General features: G+C 37.8%; 1 protein-coding gene across 1 annotated transcript in view; it reads right to left on the minus strand.

The window, feature by feature from the left end:
* The window catches only part of NAALADL2 (N-acetylated alpha-linked acidic dipeptidase like 2), a 242,639-nt gene that overhangs the window by 186,623 nt on the left and 28,224 nt on the right, over window positions 1–27,792 (minus strand). Inside the window, exon 3 of the mRNA XM_086754882.1 lies at window positions 9,732–10,002. Within this exon, the coding sequence (XP_086611008.1) occupies window positions 9,732–10,002 (271 nt within the window). The remainder of the gene's footprint in view (window positions 1–9,731; window positions 10,003–27,792) is intronic.

Raw genomic sequence — 27,792 nt, forward strand, 5'->3', positions numbered from 1 at the left:
CAGTTTTCAGTAAGAGCAGTTAGGGACATTATTACAGAGCCAGCATTATTACAGAGCTAGCATTTACTATAGACATCTGCACTCAACTCCTTCTCTTCCCCTGTTATGATTCCCCCTGTCCAGGATGCTGAACAAACAACAAAAGAAAACTAGAAACAGGGAGCACAGTATGTACTCTCATAAATTCTCATTCAACCACAAATTTCCTTAATGGTCCATCTTCCAGAAGTGGTCCCTTTCCTGAATTTCAACAAACAGAAAAGACTAAATTCAACAGATGAAACAAAGAATGCACAATGGTCATCATTAAAAACAGTCACTTAGCTGTATCATCTACTGAAGAGGCTCCCTCCATTTTTCTTCATTTGTCTTTACATTTTTGATACCCACTTTAAAACACTATACATTGTGATGCAATTACCCTCATTGTCTACAAGGAAAATTGAAAAATTATGAAAGTTTATTTCAGGCCAAGTAACTCTACAGGAATTAAGATAACAGCAATAAGATCACCAGGGTAAGATCTGAACTGAAAGAGTCAGTCTTACCCACCAGATCCTGAGCCTAACACTGTCCATACTGATACAATTTCTAATTCTAGATTTTTAGTTTGTGTCATTACATGATCGTAATATTTTCTTCTAGCGAATAGACAAGAATTTTATAGGTAAAAGGACAATATGGACAAGGACATGAAAAAAAATTCAGAATAAAAATTTTGGTTATAAGAATTATATAGTGATTCTTTTGCTAGTAATATAATTTCTAGCTTTTCATATTACTTCATCCTCTAAAATACTCCTCAAGTGAAGATCGTGCCTGGCAAGCATTGACCTGCAGGAGAAGGAACATCTCCTGCATGACAACTCAGCAGGAGCTTTCTTGCATATCCAAGTAGCTTTGCTCTCCAGTAGTTGAAGCCATTGCCAGATCTCTTCTATCCTTGTTCACCTCTGTGTGCCCCTTGAAGACACCTGTGTGAAGCAGTGAATCTTAGAGCAGACAAGACTAACTCTATATGGTAACATAATTCAGGAGAAGGAAGATAAATTCCTAGAAGCATCTTCTTTCTCATGCACACCTACTCTTGGGCCTGTCACAAGGTGGTGATTGATGAGTCACCTTCTCTTTGAACTGCAGGGCACAGGAACGTAAGAAATAATTATGAGAACAGAACGGATATGTCTCACGATTAATTGACAGTAAGGTCCTTTTAATGAATGAGAAAAACACAGTAACTAGCATTCATTATACAAGGTGTTAGACATGAAATTTATTTGTATTCAGCGGCAGAGACAGCGTTTCAGACACAAAAAGCTAGGAATGCCTAATTCTAGAGAAAGGGAAGCCCAATGTACTTTTCAGCTTTGTTTAGTTTGCAATGATTCTTTTTATTATTTCTAAGCAGATACTTCTCTCTTGGGATTGCAACTGGTGGGCACAGTCAGAAGTGCTGTATTTCCAACCAGCTTAAAAGTGAAATTCCGAATGAAAGCTTTTTCTCGGGACATTTTAGTCCAGGCAGCGAGCAGGCTCTGGCACTTTGACAGTTCACATACGCACCCAATGCACTTCTGCCACCGGCGCCTAGTTACCACACTTAGACTTGCTTATGGTTAGTTATGGGGTCTTTTAAATTTTATTTTCCTTTTTAAACATTTTTAATAATCCAGTTCTTATATATTTTTTTCCACCAGCTGTCTCACAGCTGCACATTATTTCATCCTGCTCTGAAAGGCGTTCAAAAGACATTTGCTTCAAAGGGTTTTCTCTGAGAGAAGTCTTCTTCATTTTCTGGTCTTTCTTACTGTTAAGACTCTGTGTCCAGGTTCATAGCATTCCTCAAAGCAGTCTCTAGAGAAGTTCATCCTTTTGCTCTTTTATACCAAAATTCTTCAACAAAGAAGTCAGACAAGCTGTTAAAATCTCTCCTCACCAAATTATTCATGTAATGGCAGCTTTATTCTCAACTAGTTTAGATTACATTTAAAACCTATCATGTACGTTTGTGTTGTTGTTTTTTGTTTGGTTTTTGTTTTTGTTTTTTTGTTTTTTGTTTTTTTTTAGTAAATACTCATTTCCACTTTTTCAAAGTGGTCATCTTAGAAAATTATATTTGGACTTCATATATTACCACATCCTAACACAGACAGGAAATCTTCAGACTTGTTTTGGGTTTTCAGTGCTACTTTCATCTAAAAATATAAAAAAGCTTTTAACAATGAGACAAAAAAAAAAAAAAAAAAAAAAAAAGAGTCCTGTAGAAAAAGCATTCAGTAAGCTGATATTATTACATTAGAAGAAATCAATTTTTAAGATTTTGACAAAATGTTGTCCAACACTGACTGTAAATGTTTTACTGGTAGATACAGATAACTCTTAAGATAAAACACATTACTAAGGTTTCAACTGGTAAGATTTATCACGCTGCATCAAAGATTAAAACAGTTGCTCCTGATTCTTTTCAGCTGCCAGCTCTAATTCACAAGAGATACAACCATTACTTATACTTTTTCTCTATTTTCAAAAATAATCAAGTACAGTATGTCGGAGAACTGGGTTGTTTGATTTTTGTTGTTGTTGTTGTTTGATTGGTTGGCTTTGCTTGTTTTTTTTTTTTTTAAATTTATTTTACTGCAGTGATTCTAACCCACATTCTGATGGATGACTGACTGATGCCTGGGACTGCCAGGGTCAGAATCTTACGCCATGCTCCCAGGTACAGGATATATCGGCACGGCAAGATGTAATCTGCCTCCAACTACAGATGCTTCTGTATTGCTAATGTTTCTTAGAAGGTTTTCAGACTTGTTTATCTTCCTCAAAAATCAACTAAAAAATAAGAACAAGCAATACATTTTACAGTCACTCATAGCTACCACAAAGCGGAGTAGCATTTTAAGTAGTTCTTTATTATTTATCCATGAAACTACCTTTTTTTTTTAAAACAATAAAGTTATAGAAGTAGTTTTAGGAACAAGGATTGAGTATTTTATAAATACAAAAGTGTTTTGTTATTGTTCTCATTATATCAGTTCTAGTTGTTTCTTACATTGTTTTTCTCATCCTAGCAATTTTTTAAAGTTGATAGTATTTGCTTTATAATCTCTCTGCTGGAGGAAATTTTTGCTTTTGTTTTTAGTGTAAGCAAGATCCCTTCAAGGCACTTTAAAATCTTCAAAATACTGTATAAATTTGAAATAAAAAGATCCCTAAAACCCAAACCAAACAGGTCTCAGCAGAAGCAAGTTTTTGCTTGGGATTCCTCCTCTGAGGAGAATATTTTGCAAACTTAAACAGAAAAAACACAGGTATATTGTTGGTAGGTTCAAATTTACTAAGAAGATGTAAAAGAAATTACAGGGAGCTAATAAGCAGACACTAGCTAAGCAAAATGTGCCTTGTGATTCGGCAGAAAGATTTCCACTTGACTTGGAGCACCTTTGTGTTCAGGTTTGCATCAAACACCATTCACAAAAAACAAGCACGGAGGAGTAACTGGGCAGGTATCGACCCAGATATCTACTGAGCTGCAGAGGAGATTGCAACTTGCCGGGTCTAAATTATACAATAAAACAATTAAAGAGAAAAATATTTCTTGGAGATCTATGCATTTACAGAAGTTACTTCCACTTGTATTCTCTCACAGTGACTGCTAACAGACAAAATTCAACTCTGGTTAAATACTACGTAATTCCCATTTATTTCAATAGGAACTTTATTTGCACTAAAACCTGAATAAAGCACCAAGTCCATTTCCCAAGCCCTCAGTGTTTGCATCCTTTAGATTTTTACCATGCAATTGGAATATAAATAATGTTTATGGTTCAAGATTCCTCCCTCACAAATACTGTACGGAGACCTTGCTGAAAAATGCCTTTAGCTGATTCTGTGCAGTGGCATGGAAGTGCTCAGCGATCTGTTATATCTGTAGATACCAAGATACCTCACCTTTTGCTTTTTTACATTTTAAAAAACTCATTTATTATTAATGACATTATTACTAAAATGTCATTGCTGATATTTTATTAGTGTAATATTAGCAGAGTATTGACACACAATTATAAAACAGCAAAGGCTCTGCAGCAGCAGCCGTTTGCATCTTTGAAACCCTGCCCTTCAATAATAAAAAATCTCACAGCAATATTAACTGGGCTGTTGTGCATGATGAACTACTATTATTTTTAGGGAACTGTACAGCTTTATTTATGAATGCTTACGTGATATATGCCAGAAAAGTGACAGGATGTTCTGCAGGACATCTCTTCAATGAGCATTTCCGTAGTTCTTGACTGCATTTTTAAATTATATAACCTTCACGTTGCATTTCATAGCTTTCTATATGTAATTATAATGGAGTGGCAGCTATGCTGTAGTTAATGTTGAATGTTGTTTTCTGTTTAAAGGTCAAGCCTATTCTAAAATCCATATTCTTACTGAGATAGTCTTGAAGATTTGCTGTGCCTACTTGGTATGCAGAGCAGTGGTCTAATTTATGATTATTTGTGGAAGAGGTTTCTGAGAAACTTTTCTATAGATAAAAAATAAATAAAGCTCCTCTCAAACATCTAAAAGTTGCATGATTCTTTTCATTTGTGTGTATGTGTTACTCAAACTACAGCCCTAACCATCTGCAAACTGATTTAAGTTGCTAGGGATTTATTTTAGCTAGTACATGTCTCTTCAGAGAAGAAATTTTAGAAAATGTTAATAAAGATAATAATGAACTAAATTGGTGTGCCTAAAAGAATTAAATGCAGACATGCATCAAGATCCCCTCTAGCTTGATACTTTGTACCAAAGTGCCATCAAAAATGACTGAAAGACTTGCGGGGAGATGCTGTGATTATTTAATCTGAATTATATGCAATCTGCCTTTGGAATCCAAAAATGTGCAAGTGAGCATGCTGCAGAAGGCTCATTTGGAAATTTTGCCTAGGGATAAAAATAACCTGTGAAGATTTTAAAATTTCCTAAAAGCAACCCGCTGACACCAATCTTAATTCAGAAATATTGTTAAGGAAATTATCACTCGTTAGCTAGAGGGAAGATAAAAGATAACAAGGGTGCACTAATCACATTTCCAGCACAATGAAACTGACTCAAATGAAAGCAAGCTGCTGGGTCAAGGATTTCCTGATGCATTGTCCCTCCAGAGGAACTGGTAACCTTTTGGTGCAGAGCTAGAAATACAGAAAGCTGCAAGTACTGCAAAGAAAGAGTGCTGCAGTACTGTAAAGACCTAGCAGACAGGGGAGGGGACCGCAGGGCACACAAGTGGGGAGCCTGCAAGGAGTGGGAAAGGTTAGAGGAAAAGCCAGCAGAGGAGAGGAAGACTCCCATCCTCCTGCTGAGTGAAGGACCTGGGAAAGAAGGGAATGGATGGGGAGAGAGGACATCTCAGCACAGCCACAAGAAAACAGGGTATCTGATAAGAAGTGAGCAAGCCCCCATCCTTGTGAAAGAGGATCTGACAACAATCAGAGTCCTGCTTCCCTTATTCCCATCTTGCCAAGATTGAAGAATGGTGGGAAGATCACCGAGTGAACTTAACAGATGGCTGTGTATTTCTCATATTGCTTCAGGTTGCATTAATCTCTGCGGTGGGTTCTCACTTAGCTGAGAAAATGTCACCAAAACAAATGAACCGGAGCAGGCTGGTATGCTATGAACAGATGTAGAGAATCTCTTCTGCATATTGTAGACAGAGGAAAACACTTGGCATTCTCACTTGTCTGCTCCCTGCAGCCCCTCCAAAACTAATCAAAGATATCACTGGCTGAGTTGGGAGTATAAATGCCTCAGATCAACAGACCCTTCAATAGGGAAATGGGCAAACCAGTCAGGGAATGTGGACAAGTGCAGGGAAGTGAAGTGACATAGTGGAGGAGCCCAAGCAGAGAGGAGGGGTCAAAGTATAAGGGAGACATGCTGAGGTATTGGGAGAACTGCCTTGGAGATGGGGATGATTCGTTTCTGTCCATGAAACCATCAAATCCCTGCCTGCATACGCATTCCCATTCCAGGAACATGGTGGTACTTGTGCTGTGCTTGCATCCTCCCCTGGCTCCTGAACCAACACAGTCCTCTTAGTACAAGAGGCCCAGGAAAGAAAAGTGATCTTTTGCTGGGCTTGCTGAGAGCGTCCACCATGAAAAAGGGAAGGATGGAGGAACAGCAAAGGAACCAACAGGGATTTGGTGCACTTAGCAGCCAGTTATTCCTGAAGAGGCAGTTGAGTGTAGTGTACCATGAGGCAATGTTGTATAACAGAGGACACTAAGTATCTCTGTTTAAAATATTAAAGCACATTTAGGTTTGCCAAAAGTTCCTTAACACTTCCATAAAGCAAAGAGAGAATAAATTTAAGGTATCCTTACTTACACTTCTCTGCACTCGGGACACCGCTGCCGTGTGTGTTAACAGACAGACTACAAAATGCACCTACGCTGACACTGCTTACCAATACGGTGCTGAAAGGAGGACACTGGATCTCTGGGGTTCACACACCTGTCCTTGGCTCTCACCGACAGTTTCCCAGCTCAGCCCTCCACTGGTGACACCATGTGCAGCCACTGCTCTCAGATCACCGTGCGCCGTGGGGGCAAGGAGCAGCACATTCAGATTCACCACACTACACTGACTCGGAGTCTGGCTCGATACTGTTCGACAACACATATTGCTTTAAGGCATACATTTGATGCAATGTAATTTCCCTTTTTGTATGTGCTCTGCTGGGCAGAGTGGCTTTTCTGTTTCCATCAAGCAGACAAAAGGTTTAAACTCTATAAAAGGTAGCTGGTATTTAAGTTTTAATAAAAATATATTTCACATATGTCATTTCTTTCCTCAGACTGACCTGGTCTACGATATATTATTTACATAACTGCTGCAATATCTACTTCAAAACCAAGCAGACAGCTCTGTCCAGAACTGTACGCTGCCCTGCCTGTCACTGTGATGGGTAAACAGTGTCACCTTTCCAGGGCTCGATGAATTACAGAGCAGTAGCAAAGTGCACCATCTATCACAATGGCACAAACTAGGATTTTGAAGTAGATTTCAGATCACAAATGCTCACATTTTTACTCAAAAAATGCTGTTTAGGCTGTTACCAGAAAGCACAAATTGGAGGCTCATATACAATGGCCGTATGATGAATGGACATGACATGTGGTCAAAGAAAATGAGTCTTGCTATTCCACAAATAACCTTGTTGACATGAAAGTAGAGCTGTAGCTCTGCTGGTAGCCAGACTGCAGTAACTTAATGGATTTATTTGCTTGAACTTCTAGCAAACCAAATATACAAATGAGATACAATGAAGCAGTAGCATCCAAGCAATATTAGCAATTCAACTTCATTATGTGACACAATAAAAATTTCCTACTAAGGATGTGTTACATTTGAAATAAAATTATTCAGATTATGAGTAGCTGTTACAAGAATATATTTTCATAAGAAAACTCTCACAATTTTGCAATCACAACCCACTGCAAGACATTCAAAACACAAGATGTAGCTCCACTGCAAGCAATCAAGTCACCCTCTGATGGCTGAACACAGCAACAGCCACCACCTGCTACTTCTCATTTGAAGTTTTTCTACTTCCATTAGTTTAAGTAGTAGAGTTTACCATGTAGGATTGAAAGTTGGGGAGGTCAGATCACTACCCATTTATTCATATTCTAAACAAAAAAGGAAATTTCCCTTCTAGGCCAAACACTACATCTAAGGACACGAGGTAGATTTTTTGAAGAATAAAATAAAACATCTCCAGTTTTTTGAGTGCTAGGTATATCTCAAAGATCTAGCTGTAAAAATGTGCACAGAGTCACTTTGGCTCAAGTACAGGCTTCGAGTTTTGTCAAAGCCAAGGTACACCCCTAGTGATGAGTACACACAGTGTGTGTGGTCCTCATTTCTGCAGAACTCAATCACAGATAAAGCTCTGAAATATAACTGAAAGTTGTACATGTGTTGCTGGTAATAACATCAATGATTTTTCTTGGAACATTGTATTTCCTTTAATCTGATGGATTTGTTAGTAACACATTTTCATGAAATAAATCTCAAAATCACAACTGCACTTTCATCTCATTACAGTTACTCTTATTAAGTTACAACGAGAAAATAGTATTACATATTGAGTTTCTAGGTGACAAATGGGAGAAGCCAAACCCATTTATTAGTAATTTTTACTAGCCCATGGGAAAGTTAAAGCATACATCATGCAGGCCAGGACCTACCCTTGCCTACTTCATTTCACTTCTTAACAACAAACTTAAACCTGCAGTTACTGGGTTAGTAGAGCCCCAGAACAGAGGCTGTACGAAGACAATGACGATGAGACTTAATATGGAAAGCAGGCATGCAAGGTACCCAAAAACAGGAGATGGAGAGAAGTCTCTCTCCCAGAGTAGAACAAGAACTCCATTCCTTTTCTACTCTGGAATAAATCCCTTGGACTAAAAAGCTTCAATGCTTTTAAGAAATAAAAAGCTGAAGCTTGTGGACTTCAGGATGAGAGACTTCAGGATCTGACTTTCCACCAGTCCTCCTATTTCCTACAGTCCAAAATTCAAAATTATATTAATAGTCCAGTCCATAAAATGGGTTAGTTAGCATTGTGCAGCTTTCCCCATTTTGACTTACTACAAGATTTTCACAGTCCGTTACATGTTATCAATACAGATTACGGGCAAATACTATTACGAACAAAAGGAAAACCCACAACAGTTGCATTTTAGTGTTAGAAATTCAGTTATTGATATGTTATAAACATTAAGATACTCACAAAGGATAAAGGTATTTTGGAAGAGGTATCCTCTAAACCTAAAGCCATTCACAGTCTGTTCCTATAGAGCCTATTAAGTGTTCTAAGTCATGAAAACAAATAAATTTTTTAAACAATAAAGAAACTATGATGGAAAAACCCCTTCATGATTGGAATAACATACAACATTTTAAAAAAGAGAAAGACAATAGTAATGCAGTTAGCAGTGAAATTGCAATTTTTATACTTCAGAAATATTTATTGAGATTTATACTATCTCAGCTAGGAAAGTAAAGAGAAATTATGGCCCCATTGTGCACCACCAATATATTTGGAAAGCAAATATAAGGAGGCAGCCAGTGAAGACAGTAAAGAGGATAAAACAAGATAATCCAAGATCTTATTTCACTTGGCAAGTAACAAATCCCAACAGGCAGAATCTTTTCGCTGACAAAACTTCCTAACAAAAGCTACAGTAAGATAAAAATACAAATTGAGGTTTTCAAGAGGAAACAAAGCAGATGTGTCAACTGAGTTGTCAGAGAAGAAAGTATGTGAGGTCCCTGAGTATAATTTAGGAGCTCCAGGTATTAGCCCAGCACCCCCACCAGTCTCACTGCAGAAAACCGCATCTTACCCTTCCTACAGACATCCCTCAAACAAGTACTGCATATGCATCAACAAGGATAAAATGTAGTTCTTGACGCAGCTTTTAGATTTTTACACTCAAGCAAAAGATGCCAATTAATAAACTCAGATACTTAAAATACATGAAGCGCTCAGGTCTGACTAATTTTTAAGTTTGAATTGAGACTGGCCACATCATATTTTACCTAAATATATTTACTTTAAGGCTAGGCATTTCACCACGTGTACTGTGTCAGCTAAGGTCAACAAAAGCTGATGTTTTCTAGCTCTATTTCACCACAAATGACAGAAACAAATGGCATATTACCTCAAGAGTTCCTTTGGCAGAGTAAGCTGCATACGAGTACAGGAAGTCTTGGCTATGAAGTGTTTTGGTCCCTCTGTTGCACTGTTGTCCACTAGGATAAAAGCATTCACCGCTGTTTTTCAGAGTCACTGTGTTTGAAGAAGAGCCCGGTAGGTCAAGCAAAACAGAGTAATTTACCAGCCGGACATCTTCAAGGCCTTGGGAGCTCCACTGAACCAGAATTTTCATTGCAATGTCTACATCATCTTCTCTAGGGAACTGTAACAAGTCTCTGGGAAAAAAACACAAAAGTAAACACTGTTTTAGTTTATTTCCCACAAAGACACTTGTACCTTAATATGCATTAGTCCATAATTTTTAATTTTATTCATAATGTATCACCGAACATGCAAAATATTAAAAAAAAAAATCAAACTTTTTTTTTTTTTGCAAATAATTTCTTATCAATTGTAAGACAAAAACAACTGCTTTTGGGGAAATAAAAACAAGGGAAAATATTTATAGGAAATATATCCAACTAAAACAAAAAATCTTGCAGAAATTATCACAGTAACTGTTTCAAAATTCATCTCTGATGCTGATCAAGTTTCTGATATGGGATCAATTTAACCAACCACTGAATATGAAGAACACAATCTGAAGTAACATTTCAGGGACTTCAGGGAGGGTATGATGCTGAAAACTGGTTGTAATTATATGTTTGGCTTAATTTCATCAAGCAAAGCAAATTTGCTAAACAAATGGAAATGTTCCCCCAAATATTGTGCTAGCTGTCAGAAAGCTTTCCTCACATTTCCTATCTGCAAAGAAGGATTACCTGAGCCAACAGCTTGGCAGGCATATGACATGAGCCTGGAAATTCTTTTGGCTTGATTTGCCAGGTGGGTTGGGTCTGGGCTTGTACCACTGGGTTTGTATCACTGTTCAACACCTGCTACCATGTGGGCCACTGGATGAAAATGGTGACAGCACTGAAGGACCACCCTCCACAGCAAATGTCAAAAGATACCAGATGCAGAGAGTATTTTAAAGATTGCTTTAGAGGACAGATGTGCTGAAGGGACAACTAAAGGCTTTCCATACTTACATAGGCAAGCACTTATGTAAACAAAGCAGGGCACAAATAAAAAGCACCATTATTCAAATAAAAAGCAGTATTCAAATACAATACAAAAAGCTTAAAGAGTATCTGCTGAACTTTTGCTGAATTTTGTGAAGTTTCTTCCTTCCCCCCCCCCAGTCTGTGAAGCTCTCAGGACTGCAAAACAAAACTAAGGATCACAGAGGTATTGATCTGCAATCACAGAGATGCTGACACTGCCCGAAACTCTTGCTCACAACCTTCTCTTCACAAAAAGGCCAATTATATTTAGATGCTTTAGGGTCCCTAATAGAATCTTAAAAATACCCTGGCTGCCTTGCACACACCAAAAGCAACGGCTGAATAATGCATAGTCTTTTAAAAACCATTATTGCAAGCCGTAGGCATCTGAGAATCCCACCAAGGGCTTTAAAGGGAGCCCTGTGCCGTTCAGATCCCAGCTGCGAAGCTGCAGGCAGGCTGCTCGCGGCTGAAGGTACCGGCAGGGCTTCCATCGGGATCTGCACTAACCACAGGGAGAACTCCACCAAGGAAAGCTTATGACAGAAAGCAAGCACAAAGACTTGCTTCTCCACCCCATCCTGTGGTCCAACAGACCTTTAAAAAAAGAACACTTACTGCCTAGGTAACATCAAAACCTTAAAAAGGCAGAAAAGGGAAGTTGTAACACCTACTATGGCCTAGAAATGGCTCAAAAATGGTATACTACATTCAAATGTTTAACACCCATCATCACATTATATAGGTGAAATAAATATTCCAACATCCAAAGGATTTAAAAAATAAACAGAAATCCTCTGTTTAAAAAAATATGCTGCATTGCAACAGCAAGGTTATTCACTTTGTGTGGACAAAGTTCAAAATCTTCACAAGAACACTGGGCTTAGGTAGATGACTTCAGAGATCCTGTCAATTAGAATAATTGTCTTGCATATTTTATCTTTTTAAATTATCTAAAATAAGTCTTCAAGCAGTCTACACAAACCAGACAAGTTAATCCAATCTGTAGTACATTACAAGTTTCCCATTTCCTCTCCTGTGCCTGGTAATGTAATGACATAAACTTGGGCAGTGCAGAAATACAGAAAGTTGTTTGATTAACACAATCATTAACAGAATATCTGCATTTCCCTCAGGTGACAGAAAAATTAACAGAATAACTAATTGAAGAAACTCATCCCAGGCCAATAAGGTTACGGCACATTGCAACAAGTAGTATTCCGTTTCAATAAAAGCAATTAAGCATTGAAAGAAGACATAATAAGATAATTGCTTCCTTAGTAGTAGAAGTAAAGTTACTTTCCACTTTGCAATTAAATAAGCACATCTTTGAAACTTTTGTGATAACATACCTGATTAAATTAAAGAAATGAGCACAGTCACTATTTACTCCATAATTTCTTTATAGCACGTTAAAATCAAATTGCAAATTATAAGCACATAACATTTTACAGTAAATCAGCACATAATGGACTACTTTGATAAATCTTATAAACACCATCACCACCAAGATTTCTTTTTTGTGATTTTTTTTTTTTTTTTTTCCCCCAATGACTGACTTGCACTTGTCTTTCATATAATTCTACTGGCTGCATGGACTTTAAAGTCAGAGGTAATTTAATTATTTTAACTACAAACTAGTTGGATAACAGTATAACATATGAAAACAGTGTTTCCTAAACCAGAACAAATTCAGAAACGTGTTAAGTTTGTTTGAAAGTCCATCCTGAAAAATCCCAACACCTCATGGTCCTGCTCTACAAATTGTCAATTAACTCGCTTTGTGAAACTGCTGCAGCAGCGAGATCCATAGCAGTAAGATTTAAGCAGCAGAAAGAACCAGGCCCTTGGGGGGATTGTGTTTCTCACTTTTGCAAGCGGCTGCATACTCAGTAGGAATCAATAGCAATGCAATTGCCAATTTCCATTTACAATACTGTCTTTAATAACGTCAGCCAAATTTTTTATTCCCTTACTCACATTAAAAAGATATTTTGTCCAGCTACTTGTTCAGGTTCAATCAATGGGAATAACCACAAAGTTAATGGGCTGTAAATCTGCATAATTTATAGAGGTGGAGCCACCACAGACTTAAGATTCGGTCTCAAGTTACAATCAACATTAATGCGTATAACAGTAACTGTCTGAATAATATTGTGCCTTTATCGGATGTTCTCAAAGAGATTTCCACGAGTTACTTGCCTTTACTTTCTGATGTTTTTGATGTCTGTACTCCAATGAGAGTCCGAGATCACGTACACTCCACGGTTTGTTAAAATAAACAATCCGAATTCCAGTTTTGCAGAGTTAAAATGTTATCTAATTCCCTTTTTCCCAAATTTTGACTGTAAATTTTTACCCTTTGTTTTCTTCCAATTCAATCAATCTGTTGATAAAGCAATTACTGGAATTTTAGGTAAGAACTACAAACAAATATAATTTGGGAATTTTTATGGGTTGATTTTTCAGCTGAGTAGTTGTTTTCAAACTGAGAATCGCAATGAATTCAGCAGAAAACATTTTTTGTAAAGCTGCGTCAGAACAAAGCGTTGTCTTGCCTAATACACAGTTTCCAACAGTAGCTGGTAGCAGATAATAAAAAAAGAACGCAGGAAGCACGTCATATGGGGTTATTATATTTATAGGCTTCCATGCATATGTCTCTTTTCCTACCCACAAACTTTGTCCAGGCTGAGTTTTAAAAATATTTACATATGTTCAGGATTCCAGAACTCGTTTCAGTCCATTAAGACCTGAGATGTGGCAGCTTCAGCGGTGCCGGGCGAGAGCACAGCACTTACACAAACCAACTGCTCAGCATATGCCCAAGGATTTTTTGCAGTTGCAGATCGAGTATTTATTTGTATCCATCGCATACAGAGTGTAAACACAGCCAACTAAACGCATTCAGGAAATACCACCTGCCCAAGCCACATCTGTTTAAATTTTAATTACATGTTCCTGTTAATTAGGGCGCTCAACTGGCTGGTCTCCAACCTGCCCGATTGGATTTCCTGTGGTCTGAACTTACTGCCACAAATCTGCTGATACCAAACCATATTAAAAAAAAAAAAAAATACAAGTCCAAGAGAGAAGAAACATTTCTGAGGAGGTTAGAATATGCAAGAGAACCATTCTCATGGGGTGACAGCTGACTACATGCAGCTTCGTGGAGGACAGGATCCAGAACCACTTCAGGCTCTTCAGGTTACGTTGCAAGGCCTCCAGCAACCCCTTCAGAAAGCAGATCCGTGCTATGTCCTTTGTCAAATCTGCCATCACTGTCTACACATTCTGGATACTCTGGGCATATTTTTAGCACTGATATTAATATTAATTTTCTGGCAGTTACAGATCACAATAAATCTGGTACTGTGTTCATTCATGACCACAGTAATGAGAAAACTAACAGGTAAGTCTATTCAGATATGTGTCCTAAAACATAACCAAACAAAATAATACTGCTGTACAGCGTGAAAGCAATGGAAAGCTCTGGTTAAACATAACATTTGGACACTAGATATGGGTCAGCCACTATGTGACATGATGCTGCTTCTTCCCTTTGCCTGGGTTTTGGCCAGCCAGTCTCACCACCCGCAGCAGCCTCTCCGTTGGAGATGGAGCTCTCATGGGAGGCAGGGCTTTCTGCCAGCTCTACGCTGTCATCTGGTGCTGCCTGACAGAAAAATTTCTATATGGCTCATCAAAATGCAGTGATGAATGCGTGGTCTGTCCTAATGACGGGATAGCTAAATCTCAATTCATTCTTGCGTAACAACATATCACTTTTCCTATCCAAGGGAGCATTTACAGATCTGCACCTGCGTAACTCTAGAAGTGCTACATAGTGCCTACAATATAGGCATCACGCTATTAACACAAAGGAGTATGACTTATGACAGCTTTTACTTTTCGTAGACACAGAATAAATGTAATGAAATCATAAAAAAAATGCAACGTCAGAAAACAGACCATCTCTATATTTGGTTGTGCAGTTCTCTAGCAGAAAAATGCTTTTGAACTGTTTTTCCTTTTTTTTTTTTTTCCCATATTATTTGTATTATGGCTTTTGGGTATTTCCAATAAAAAAGGACTTGAGTTGTCTATCTAGAAAATTATACCATGAGCTGGCACAAAAGTTTAAACAAAACTTCATCATGTTTTTGTATTAAGTCCTCCCAGGTATGAGACCTTCGCAGGGGTAGGTGACCATATGTACCCTCTCCTGTCATGGTGTAATTACGTGCACAACAGCTTCAGGCCAATTCTCACTTTCCTGAGAAGCTCTTTGTCATGGGATTGAAGAACACCTTCAGATCTCAGCACATGCTGGCTTCCAAGCTTAGCTATTTTGTTGGGGTTTTTTGTTTGTTTTTATCTTTTTTCCCCACCACAGGACTACCAAGCATATTGCTACTACCCACTGCATCAGGCAGTCAAATGCCTTTTATATTTTTTAAATAAAACTAATGAGAATAGTTCAAATCTCACTTGCCAACATTAGGATGCAAGCCAAACTTACATTCAAGGCAGATGGTGGAAAGCATTGAACAATAACTTATTCTCCCACTCTGTGACTCCAGTTTATTGGCAAACTAGCAATTCATTGATTCATTGTTCCTCTACACTAAACATTGCAAAGTCATAAATTGGCCACAGGTGAGCTTTCCAAAGCTTTCTAAGAAATTTGGATGTCAGTTATGCTGACATCTAGCCAGCATCCAAATCTTCCAAATGCATCAGAACATCAGAATGCCAATATAAGTTCCAACAAGAGCCTATCAAAAATCCCAAAGAGGGTAAAAACAGGGCACAAAATCCATTAACTACTCTTGCAGTCTATTTTAAGCTTAGAAGATTTTTTTTTTTTAAAGATCTATAGCTCTGAGTACCTGTGACTTCGAGCATCTGTGACTTCTTAGAGAGTATTCACTTTACTTTTCAGCAATAACATGCCATTCCAAACTGAAAAAGGCTCTCTCAGATGTATTTGTTGATTAAACAACAACTCTTCAAGTTATGTAATCTTTTGTTCTGGAAAGAAACACCCATGGTAAAACCCAATGCCTTGCCTATTCTAGCATCAGATACAGAAACAACATTAAAGTATTTTAAAATAGTGTTAATGTAACAGTATTTTCACTCAAAGTTCAAGAGTCCATCACATTTTAATGGTCTATTAATAAAAAAACTACTGATTACATCTTATTATTGATGGAGAAGGAAAATTGTTGAAAATTATGTAAGTGCAGCGACTGAAGCAGCCATATGACTTACGAGCTAATCTAAGGAGGAAAACTGTCACAACACAGAGTATGTGGCCAGATCCACCAACAAATCATTAACTGACATTTGCAGAAACCACCTCAATGAATACAAGGCATAAGTTTTGAAAGGTAACTATCTGTCACCAAGCAAGCCATCTGCAAATACATTTCATTCAAAAAATAAGTTCAAGCACATGTTCACCGTCTAAAATTACATGAGTTTATATCTGTTCTGAATCATTTTACTCTGCTTTTCATTAATTCCTGATATTATAAGTCAAAATTTCAGAAGCAACTCCAGGTATATATTGCACACCAGCACAAGGAAGGTTCTTCTTTCATTCTTCTGTGTGTGGTCTTCTAAAGAAACACAGTGAATGCTCTCAGTATATCATGAATCAGCAGCATCTGCAAGTGCCAGTCATAAAAATCTCTCATCGGAGGTCCAAAAAATGTTGCATATGTGCACTAGCATTTGAGTCCAGAAATTGCTGGGCAAAGAAATGAAGAGTTTATTTAATTCAGATCGCTGGCAAGTCAGCCAAAAAGACTTTGAACATACGCAAAACATGTTATCTCAGTTGTAAATTTGATGGAAACTGTTCCAAATACATCAGATTTTCAAAAATAAAGATTTTCTTAATACAATTTTTATTTGCAGTGTGGACAAGGGATGGCAAAAGATCAAGATTACTGCAGTACTTCATGAATGAATTGGCTTATCAACAGAGCATAAAAGTATAATAAAATGCACTGGCCAAAGCGAAGGTTGTTTAAATGTGTTAAATTGCAATGGACTATGAGCATGTCTAATTAGCTGAAGTTCTGCTGGCATGTAATAATTTGTTAAATTACTGCTTTTTGATCACTTACAATCACGTAGGCAAAATCTGAAAGGCAGTTGACTTTGATATTAAACCAGATGCCGAAGAAATGAAAACCACAAAATTGTAAAAGCTTAAGAATGTTTAGCATAAACAAATCACTCAAGTGCAGACAGGTAGGCAGTGATAGAGCTAGGAACAGAAAATAGATTGCCTGATTCACACTTGTGGGTTTCAGTTATCAAAGCATCTCACAATTTAAAATCATCCTTATTTTTTTTTTTAAAAGCACTCACTTTTCCATGACATACACCTTGCTTAATTATCCAGCGTAAGGACATGAGAATGTAATTTAGCATTTCTCCTCCATCATTACGGAGATGTAGTAAAAAAAGCATGGTAATCACTATCCATTTTCAGAAAAGTTAATGAACCACAGAAACCTTAATATGGAGACTGACAGCTCCAGACCCTCAAGTGGGCTACTTTTCAAAATCCCAGTGACTGTTAATTCCAGGTGGAGAGGAGAGAGGAGATACCTTTTACACTGTATACCTGAGTGCAAAAGAAGTCATTGCCATGATTCATTGTTCCTTTTGGTTACAGGAAGGTTTAGGTGAAAGGCTCTCCTTTTAAGCAAGTAAATCTTGCTTCTTTCTAACACTGAGCTCTCAGTCTTCAAATACTTACTACAAGCAGGACTAATCTACTTCTTCATACATTTCTTGGTGTTAACACAGTAAACTGTTTTCAACAGATGAACTGTCTGTAAAAAAAAAGCTCTTTCAAAATATATGCAGAATAGAGACATCTAGCTAAGAAACTGCTTTATTTTCCATTAAACAATCTCTTGTTTGCAAGAGGATCTCTCAAAATGATGCCATTTTCTTTCAAAATCAGTAAGACGACCACCACTAGTTTTTTCTTATTAACCTCCATAGTTGCTAAGTTTCAGTCACAAAAAAACAGGTTTTCCTCTATGGTATTTTGTGTGTGTTTGTCTAACATCATAATATGTATCTTTGCACAATTATCTCTAAAGTATTTTAGATAAACTTGTACAATATCTGAAGATATAACAGCGCTCTGTATGACTTGACCTAAACCTTCATTTTGGACATAAAAGGGTATCTTAGCCTCTGTTTTAAATTCAGCACAGGGAATATAATTTTCTTCAAATCTAACTATTTAACAGAGAGATTTACTACTATTTTCTCTTAATGCAAGGCAAGAACGAGGTCCCAAGCTCCAAACAACTGTGCCCTGCATTTTCCAACAGGTTACGATGCCGAGGGCAATGAATGCCGAGGACAGTAAAAAAAACAGTCCCCTACCTTGAAAGTGTTTGCATATAACCCTGCATTCACAGGCAGAGCAGTGGCCCAGCAAAACTTCACAATGATATAATCTTCTTTTCTTCCCAGACCACAGGGAATATGTCACTGTCTCAATAAAATGTGGCCAGCTGCATAATCAAGTGCAAGCGTTACCTTTTACGGTAGCTGTCGGAGACAACTACATTTACTTACAGCAAGAGACCGTTTCTGTATGTACGTGAGTAGCACTTTTTCTATACAGAAAAATCTATTGACTAAAAAACACCCTTGAAATCTTGCTTTTTATATACAAAAATCTGCTGATTAAAAAAAAAAAAAACAAAACAAAACAAACCCTCAATGCTGCTCAACTGGCAGTATTTTATTCCTTTCAATTGCCAATCATTAGGTTACACTGTGAACTGAATAGCAATTAGATTGAATGCCAGGTGTTACTCTGATGGCACTGGACATCTTTATTTGAACTATATGATTTAACTTTTGAATAATATCCCCGTTCCCAAAGGACAATGAGGAATTAAGAGGGCATGCCAACCAGAAATCCAAGAAAAACTTAGTAATGCTTAGAAAAGCTATTATTTGAAGATTTAGGATTATTTGGAATTAGACAAATCCCCAAATAAATGTTTAATTTTTAAAATTAAAAAGAAGGTAAAACCTTAATTTTATCTCATGAATCTCAATAAGTTAACTCCATATACAGGAAAGCCTAAGACAGCCACAAGACAATGCCATGTAACCTTTCTGTTACCAGCCTCATTTTCTTACTGGTGTATGTTAAATTACCAGCACAATTCTAATGGAATTGGAGAGATTTCCAGCTGATATGTCACCTTGGATGTTTTACAAAAATATTTACAGTCAGCTGTACTAGTTAAAATGAAAAGGATACAATACCATTTCTACATATTTATGCAATAAAAACATTATGATGAATGTCGTATCACATAGCTTAGTTCAGATAATCTCCATCTCACCAGCTGAACTGCATTTCAGCTGAATTTGTTTTTATCTGAAAATCCTGACATCTTTGAACTGACCCTTCAGTTCTAATATACAACTGAGGAAATCAGCACTGATAACCAACACAGCGTCCTGAAGTTATTTATGCTCTACAGCAAATCAAATTGCTGGTGGATACACAAAAAGCTCTCTCCAAAGGAGCAAGCATAAAATCTTAAAAAGAGAGGCTAGAGAAAAGACCACAGGAGATCGTTTGGTTCAAGGCAGGCTCAGCTCACCCGACTGCCGCTCCAGGCAGATGTTTTCCAACCCGGTTCCAAATACAGAAACTCCTTGTCTGACCTAAATAATCACTCTCCGTCCTGCTGCACTTCAACACATTTTATTTTCTCCTTTCCTCCACTGATGTTGAGAACAGACTAATCTCTTTCTCTTTGCAAATTTTTTTTTTTTTACATACTTAAGGATTGCTCTTGTGGCCTTCCCTCATCTGATCTTCTCTTAAGCCAAATGTCTTTAGTGTTTTCATCTGTTCCCTCAGAGCTCCTGAAATATCTGATTGCCCTCCCTGATCTCTTCTGGCCCTCTTCCAGCATGTCCCCACTCCTCCTGAAACCCAGTTCCAACAAATGGACACTGTGAATGTGCCACTTGCACTAAAAATAAATGATTAGTATCCGATTATCATTTGCCACCATAAAAGCCAAATTATCCCTCTGCTGTCCTTTATTCTGATTTCACCTCTGTACCTCTTCGATAAGTTCACAGAATCTTTTAGCTCTGCTGACCTCAGAGGCCTCCTCATTTCATCACTCATGCTGCAAGAAGGAATGGTCCCAAGCACGTCCTTTGGTACTGTACAAAACAGGTCGGATTTTCAAAGCACTGAGAATCCACTGCTAAGAATGAAAAAAAACCAAAACAGCTCCCATATAAATAACTAAGTGTAAGTGCGAGACTTCCAAAGTTATGCGGTCTGCCTCACACCAGGCTTCAATGGACACCAGTGTGTGCAGCCACACTTCATCGGACACCATCAGACACCAGTGTGTGCAGCCACACTTCATCGGACACCATCAGACACCAGTGTGTGCAGCCACACTTCATCGGACACCCGTGTGTGCAGACAGGAACCTGGCCGGGCCACGGCTGCGCATTTTCATTGAAGAGAGTCCTCCCAACGCATCAAGTGTGCTCTGACTCAAAAAGTAAATTTTACGAGGATTTAAACTAGAGTGATAAACATTTTAAAGTAGGCAAAATTCAAAATATTTGCTTGCTCAGTTCTAAGCCTCTACCGATCTAAGTCTGCAGCTGCTTTGAGATTTGGCTTCCCAAGTCCATCGCTCTGTTTGCAAGGAGAGTCCTGTAAGCTTGCTCTTAGTCCAGCAAATTCGCAGTCATTCTCTGCTACAACCACCTGCACAGTCCACTTCAGATCCATACAAAAAGGTCCTCCTTTTTGTCACTTCTAAGGCCAATACAAACACGCCATCTCCTCTCAGCAGTCTCTGTGCCACAAACTCCAAACCAGTTGCTCTATGAAGTCCACACACCCCCAGTGAAGGGCATCCTCAAGGGGCACATCACAATGCCTAGGCGTTCAGGGCAAAGCATAAGTGTCGCAGAGCAGAGTCTTCTAAAAATGTCAGAGGAAAGGGACCTGACCCACTCCTCCTCTACCTTCTCCTTGTACACTTTGTGGTATACAGCATTCCCTCCTTTCACTTTGCAAGCCTAAAAGTGTAACTCACTCCCCAAACCCATCTATTAACCCATATTTTCTTGCCTGTTCTAGACTTCTCTTGGACTTCTGGCCCTTCTTTATCCAAAAATAAAATAAGTCACGCAAAGTGTCCCAGGAGCAGTGGGTGGTGGTTTCATGGAGTAACACTTAAATGACCGACTTCATTTTGAGCCTCTCTTACAATCAAAGTAAAATTTCAAAGCCCATTTTTAAGCGAGTAAAGCACAAATAAAAGAAAAACAACAGTGATATGCAGATGTTCAGGAATTGGAATCAAGGCTGAGAAATGCCCCCTAGTATTCAACATACTTTAATGTGCAATCACCTGAATTGCTTACTGCAAGTACAAATGGGCTATTGTAGAAGTGCAATGCTTCAACCTGATGGCCAGAGGGGGGTAGCTGTTGCTAGGCAGTAAAGAGGAAAATGCTTTATTCCAAAGCTGCAGTATCAATTAAATGTTTGGGGAAAAAGAAAAAAAAAAACTGAAAAAAAAACAAACCAAAGAAAAGCAGAATCATTACACATCAATGGTAAATTCTGGTATATTTTCTTGTGTTTCTTTGTGCAAAGATATTATGAATCTGAGTTTGCTCTTAATATGTGGTATTAAGGAAGCTACACACAGACACAAAGACACAAAACAGGATTCAGAAATGCAGCGGCGGAGCAGGCTTTCACTGGGTATGCATGTACAGAACAGGGTCATGTTGTTTACACTGCAGAAAAAAAATATTTGCATGGTCATCCTGCACTGCTCCTTATATCTACTAGGAAGACAAAGTCATCTATTAAACCATCCACTGGCTGGAGGAACTCTGGGAGGCAGATGGGCTATTTGTTATTACCATGACATGGATACTCGTATTCTCAATAACAAATTACCTATGAGGATTATGCAGGCACAACATTTCATCCCAAGTTTCTTAAAATTCTCTGACATTAATACATATGACACATTCACTGACACATAAAAAGGATAAATATTGACATGGAAAAACTAATAAGGGGTTGGAAGTCTAAGTATATTTAGGCAAGCTGCTTCAGATTTTTTAATCAAAGGAGGAAAAAAAAGTAAAACTACAGCTTTGGCAGTATAGGTAGTCAAAAAAGCATAAACAGACCAAAAAAAAAAAAAAAGCAAAAATTGACAATAGTAACTAAACCTGAAGCAATTGCCACTAAAATATAGGTGTCTATAAAATCTATTGTTTTGGGAAATTAAAAATAAATTGAATTGAGTTTTACTGGAAATCTTCAGAAAACAAATCTACCTTTCTTAGTAAACATGGGAACACAGTAACAGTTCCACTGCAGTCTAAGGTGTATGGTGCCCGTTCTTCAACTTCTTCCTCCACCCACCCCAAATGGTTCAGATTAACAGCCCACGTTGCTGTACATTCACTGCTGCTTTCACTGCAAACAGAATTCTGCCCAAAAGAGAAAAATATGACAGTGAAAGACTCAACAACTCATGTATATTTATTCTTCAGAGCAACACATCGTAATATCGTAATAGCAAGTTAAGGAATTTGCATGCATTTATTTTAATAAACTGATCAAAATTATACAAGTGCTACAAAGTCATATGCAGGCATTATATTGAAGTAGTTGTCCTGTTTAATGTGAAATCATTGGAGGCTTTTCCTTCTCTGCATTTTCTGCCGGCTGAAAGCGTGCTCACAAGCGGTTTCCGTTCCCCCACAGCCACAAAACAGGAACATGTCACCCAGCGCAAACTGCAAGCTCTCCATCGACCCCCATTTGTACCACACCCAAGTCAGTTCCTTTTAAACCAAAACACATACACCCTAATTTAGACCAACTCCTTCCATTTCTTCCAGGGCAGAGACAAAGACAACTCGGATAGCGTTTATTGACCTGAATTTTGGTTAGGTGCTTAATCAAGTTGCTTTTAATTAAAACTTAATTTTAAGCACAAGCAACAATTACTATGAGACCTGAGCAATTCAGGGCATGTCAGAAAGCAAAAAGGAGTAGGAAAACTGCATTATCATGAGTCTTGCTACTGAAAAAAAATAATGATCTGGAAATGCATGCACTATTGAATGAAACAAATTGCGGATTTTATTTAATCTGATCGCCAATTAAAATAAATATCACATGTGGTTAAGCTTAGAAATCCACTTTATCTGAAATCATTGTAACACAGAACACAAGGGAAGATGCTAAGCATATTTTCAGTGAAGTTAATCGTTTTGTCAAAAAAAAATACAGCATTAGCTGTGATATTTATGTAAGCAATATCTTCCGAAGTGCCTACAGGATTTAGGGAAGCAAGAAGACTTAAGCTTCTGTTTTGATTTGCATGTGAGAACATTTTTAGATACTGTTTCAATGGCAAATTTCCCTGGCTAAGGGCAGTAACACTATAGAAATGCAGAGTCTTGCTATACACAGAGCGAGAGCAAAAAGGTTACAGTCACCCAAATATCTGCCTGTTACTGTGAATTAAAATAAAATCCTTATTTTCAAGAAAAAACTCTTTGCTGCTTTATCTTTCTCAGTGAACTCTATACCGACAAATCCTGCCTATAGCTCCTCTTTTTCCTGAGGTTTTGTAATTTGCTTTGGCTTTGGGTTGTGTGTTGGGGGGTCACCTCATTTCACATATTTGTTTTATCATTCTTTGTTGCAGTTTTGGGTTTTTGTTTTGTTTTTTTTTTTTGTTTTTTTTTGGTTTTTTTTGTTTTTTTACTACCTCTCCTCACCATCCTCCTCTTCCCACTACAAACTGTTCTTTGGTAACCTCAGTCTTTGATGGCTTCACATCTGCTCTCCTCCTTTACCACATTTCACCCCTGAAACATCCCTTGTCCACTCCAGCCCAGTGTTCCACCGTAACACATTACTCAATGTACTAAGGATCAGCAAACAAATAATATAACGTATTTGACCCCTGGGACTGAATAAATGAGTGATGAGGCAAATACACTTTGAGTAGAGAAATAAAGAAATCACTTGACAGGGGAGCTGGAGCTCATACGCTTCGCCCATCCCTTCACATCACAAGAGGAAATACTCCTGAAGCATGGGCTTATAAAAGCAATTTACTCACAATATCCAGATGGTGAGCAGGGAGAGGAATAGCCTAGCTGCTGGAAAGTCTTTTGCCACCTTGTACTCAAGTTTTAAAATTTTAGATAAAAGCGATGTCACCTGAGATAACTTGGCAGTCTGTGCCCACAAGTTTGCTCTGTAGGCTAGCAAAAGGCACATGTTCTTACAAAAATGGGTGAAAACTTATTCCACCTTGATAATGAGGTTCTAAATTTTATTTAACAATATCATTCATACTCTTCATGACTAACAGGGCACCTCTATTTTGGAGGAACAAAAGAGCACTTTATTTAAGGGGTTTTTTTTAAAGAAAAAAAAAAAAAAAGAAATCCTAAGATTTTGTGTAACTTTGATATCCAGAGGCCGATGTGAACATTTAAAGAGTTAAGAAATGGGAAACGAGAATAATCTTGTTCTGCATTGTCTTATCTTATGTTCACCTTGGCCACTATTATTAAGATACGTGATTTAATGACACATTTATATGAAGACAACAATAGCTTTATAGCTTACTAAATACTACATTGCCAGGATGCATTTCTTAAATCATCAACAAAATCACCCTCTCTAGCTGTATATTTAGTATACCTATCAGCAATGGGAAAACTGAATTAATCAAGTTACCCACAGCACAGCCAAGTGTTTGTTTTTTTGGTTTGTTTTTTTTTTAATGGATGGTTAATATTAGATCCACATTTCAACCTATAAATAAATAAAATCTTGAATTAAGAATTATGAGCACTGAGAATTGGGTCACATATGTAGGAGTTTTATTAAAGAATGAAGTAGCTAGTTTCGAGGACAATTTTTTCCTCGGTTATAAAATTTTCCCATGGAAGACTGGCAAGTCCACAGCATCGTGTGTTTCTAAGGGCGAGACAACGGTACCCAAACAGTTTATCCTCTTCCACCTGCTCAGGCCTCAGCCCAAAGTCTCAAGAGACGTACCAAACGCTCTGCCTTCAAATACGCTCCTGCCTTACCAGTACCGGAAATTCACCGTACAAACTCATGCGTGTCCAGCTGCAGCTGTTTCCACTAACGGGATTCTTGTCCCCAGCCCTCCACTCCTTTGCCCTCCATGTGAAAATTACTGTTCATTCAGCTCTGTTGATGGAACAAAGAACCCACCTCAATCAAAACAGGCTGAGCTTATTTACACATTTTAAACACTATGTATTTGTTAATCCAGCTCATCAACTAGCTAACGAAGTATTTTTCTGGAGTAAGTCAGCTCCCTAAGACTGATTATAATTTTTTTACCAAGCCACCACCGCACACAAGTCCACATCCAGCATTTCTCTAGACCCCACAGCAGGCACCGACTATTCTGTTTCCTGAATGAAATCACCACATCAAAACCTTCGAGCTGAATGGGCCTGACTTTTTTAAAGGTGTGCTCTTAATGAGATAAAATAAACTGCACAATTCCAGCAACCAGGTTAAAATCTCAGTTAGTAACCAGGAGACGACATAAAATAAGACCAGGTGGTCTCTATACTTCATGAAGTTGACTATCTCCCACAACCAGAGCAGCTTCAATAACCGACATACGCTTTTACAATACAGACGCATCTGCACTAGTGAATTTTTAAGATTGAAAGGGAGAAAAACAGACATTTTGTTACCAACTAAAAAGTTTAAATAAACAAAAGCAATACCTGGTTTTGCCATTTGCAAAGATTATTTTTCCTTGAGTATTTGGATTTCAATGTACTGAAGATGTGTATTTTCCAAGACACAGAGACACTACCAAGGCTACTGATGATATTTAAGTTCATGGCTCCTTCGTATGTTTTGGAAATAAGATGATTACAGGAGGATTTTCAGAGCCACAAAAAAAAAAAAAAAAAAAAAAAAAAAAAAAAAAAAAGAAAGAAAGAAAGAAAGAAAGAAAGAAAGAAAAAACACCCACTATTCAAACAGGTCAAAAATTTAATGTCAGCTCCAAAGATAAAAAAATTACTGGATCACCTCACATACACTGAACTCTGCCTAGCTGGGTTAATTACAGAGCAAAGCTGTGCCCCTGTATTCAAACCCAGAAAGTTATGGAACCACAAAAGGGTAAAGTTTAAATTAATCAAAGCCTGTCTATGTACTATCTTCATATTCATCAGATCCACAATGTGATAAAGACATACATGTTACAAAATTCTATCGGATATCAGCCCTTATGGAAAGCAATTTTTGCAGAATGCTTCAAAAAGCTTCTAGTGCTGAAAAACAACACTAATTTTATCTTTTCCAACAGAGACCTGTTTATACTAGAGAATGCATTTGTGAACCATTATTGTACAAAATTCTTAGCAGCAAACAAACCAGTATTTTGCCCACCCTCCAATAACAGGTGGACCAATGGCAAACAAAATATTTTATTCTAGTCGCCTTTCTCAGTACAACCTAACTACTTAATTTCTATGTATCTTCCCTATATAATGAAAACACAAAAATGATATACCCTAAACCACAGAAGTCACTTACATAAAAAGCTTTAAAAACCCTGAAATAGACAGATAGATGAACATAATCTGATTACCCACCTCCAAGCAAGTATTTCCAATTATTACAGCTCAGATTATCAAATAATTCCTGCTAAGCACAGCATTAGAAACATTATTAAATTAATGGCTGCAGTTGTCAGCTGATGAATGCAGAATAAATATGGCATCATACACATGAACATAAGGAGACACTATGTAATAAGTTATTTTGGAGAGTAGGAGACTATCAACAAGACATGAATTTTAGCATTGTATTTTTTTTTTCCAATCTCTTAACATAGGCACAGTGGTAACTGAAAAATTCAGAAGTGTTTTGGATTTCTTGGCTATATTAATGCTATTATTACTCACTCAGAATGTGTTTGGCACATCCCCCAAAAAAGGTCCAGGCAGTGCTTCAAACATATAAAATAAAGCTTTAACAATTTCATAAACACAAGCTGGAGCGGACGAGCAAAAGCGCAAGACACAACGAGCTGCCAAGGCACCGTTGTCTATTAACAACGCGCATTTTAAGGCACATCAGTGTAACGTTATAAACTATCGGCAGGATTTTTACAGAATGAAGTTGCTATTACTGAGCAAGCAAAGAGTACTTGAAATGTCAGGTATGGTTCACAGTGGAGCCTCTCCCCTCAGCTTTATTCTCTAATTCCTATAGAAATGCCTACAGAAAGAAATAAGAAGTTTCTAACCATCTATTTTGCATTTCTCTCAAGCCTTAGCTCCTGGAATACTGTGATGATGTCAGATTTTCAGCTTTTATTAAAAAATACTTTAGCTGTTAGGATTACAAAGGAGAATGTGGCAGAAGTGACCCAAGAACAGTCAGGAGTCAGATAACACATTTTAAAAGTATTCCCTATTTTAATATAATTACTTTCACTGTTTGAGCAAGTAACAATAGCGAGAAGATGAATCATTTTGCCATGTGGCATTGGCAATTCTGCTTTATAGGATATTAAAAAAAAATTAAGGTAGTGAGAAAGTCGCACAGAGGGACAGCGGTCTCGCACTTTGATCCGATGTTTAGCGAGCTGCAGCGGCGCAACCCAACCTTCCCCGCGGTGCAGGACCCGGACAGAAATGTCATCTGCTGCTGGCCAGCTCTGCTGCCCTCAGGGTCCCCTCTCTTGCGGGAACGTGGCGGCGGCTTCAGCAAGCACAGACCCACTAGAAGATAGTCAACACACACGGGGTTTTGGATGCTGAAGGAATTGCAGCAGCACTCCTCTA

This window comes from Chlamydotis macqueenii, chromosome 9 (genome assembly GCF_036417535.1).
Source record: "Chlamydotis macqueenii isolate bChlMac1 chromosome 9, bChlMac1.mat, whole genome shotgun sequence".
NCBI classification, from domain to species: Eukaryota; Metazoa; Chordata; class Aves; order Otidiformes; family Otididae; genus Chlamydotis; species Chlamydotis macqueenii.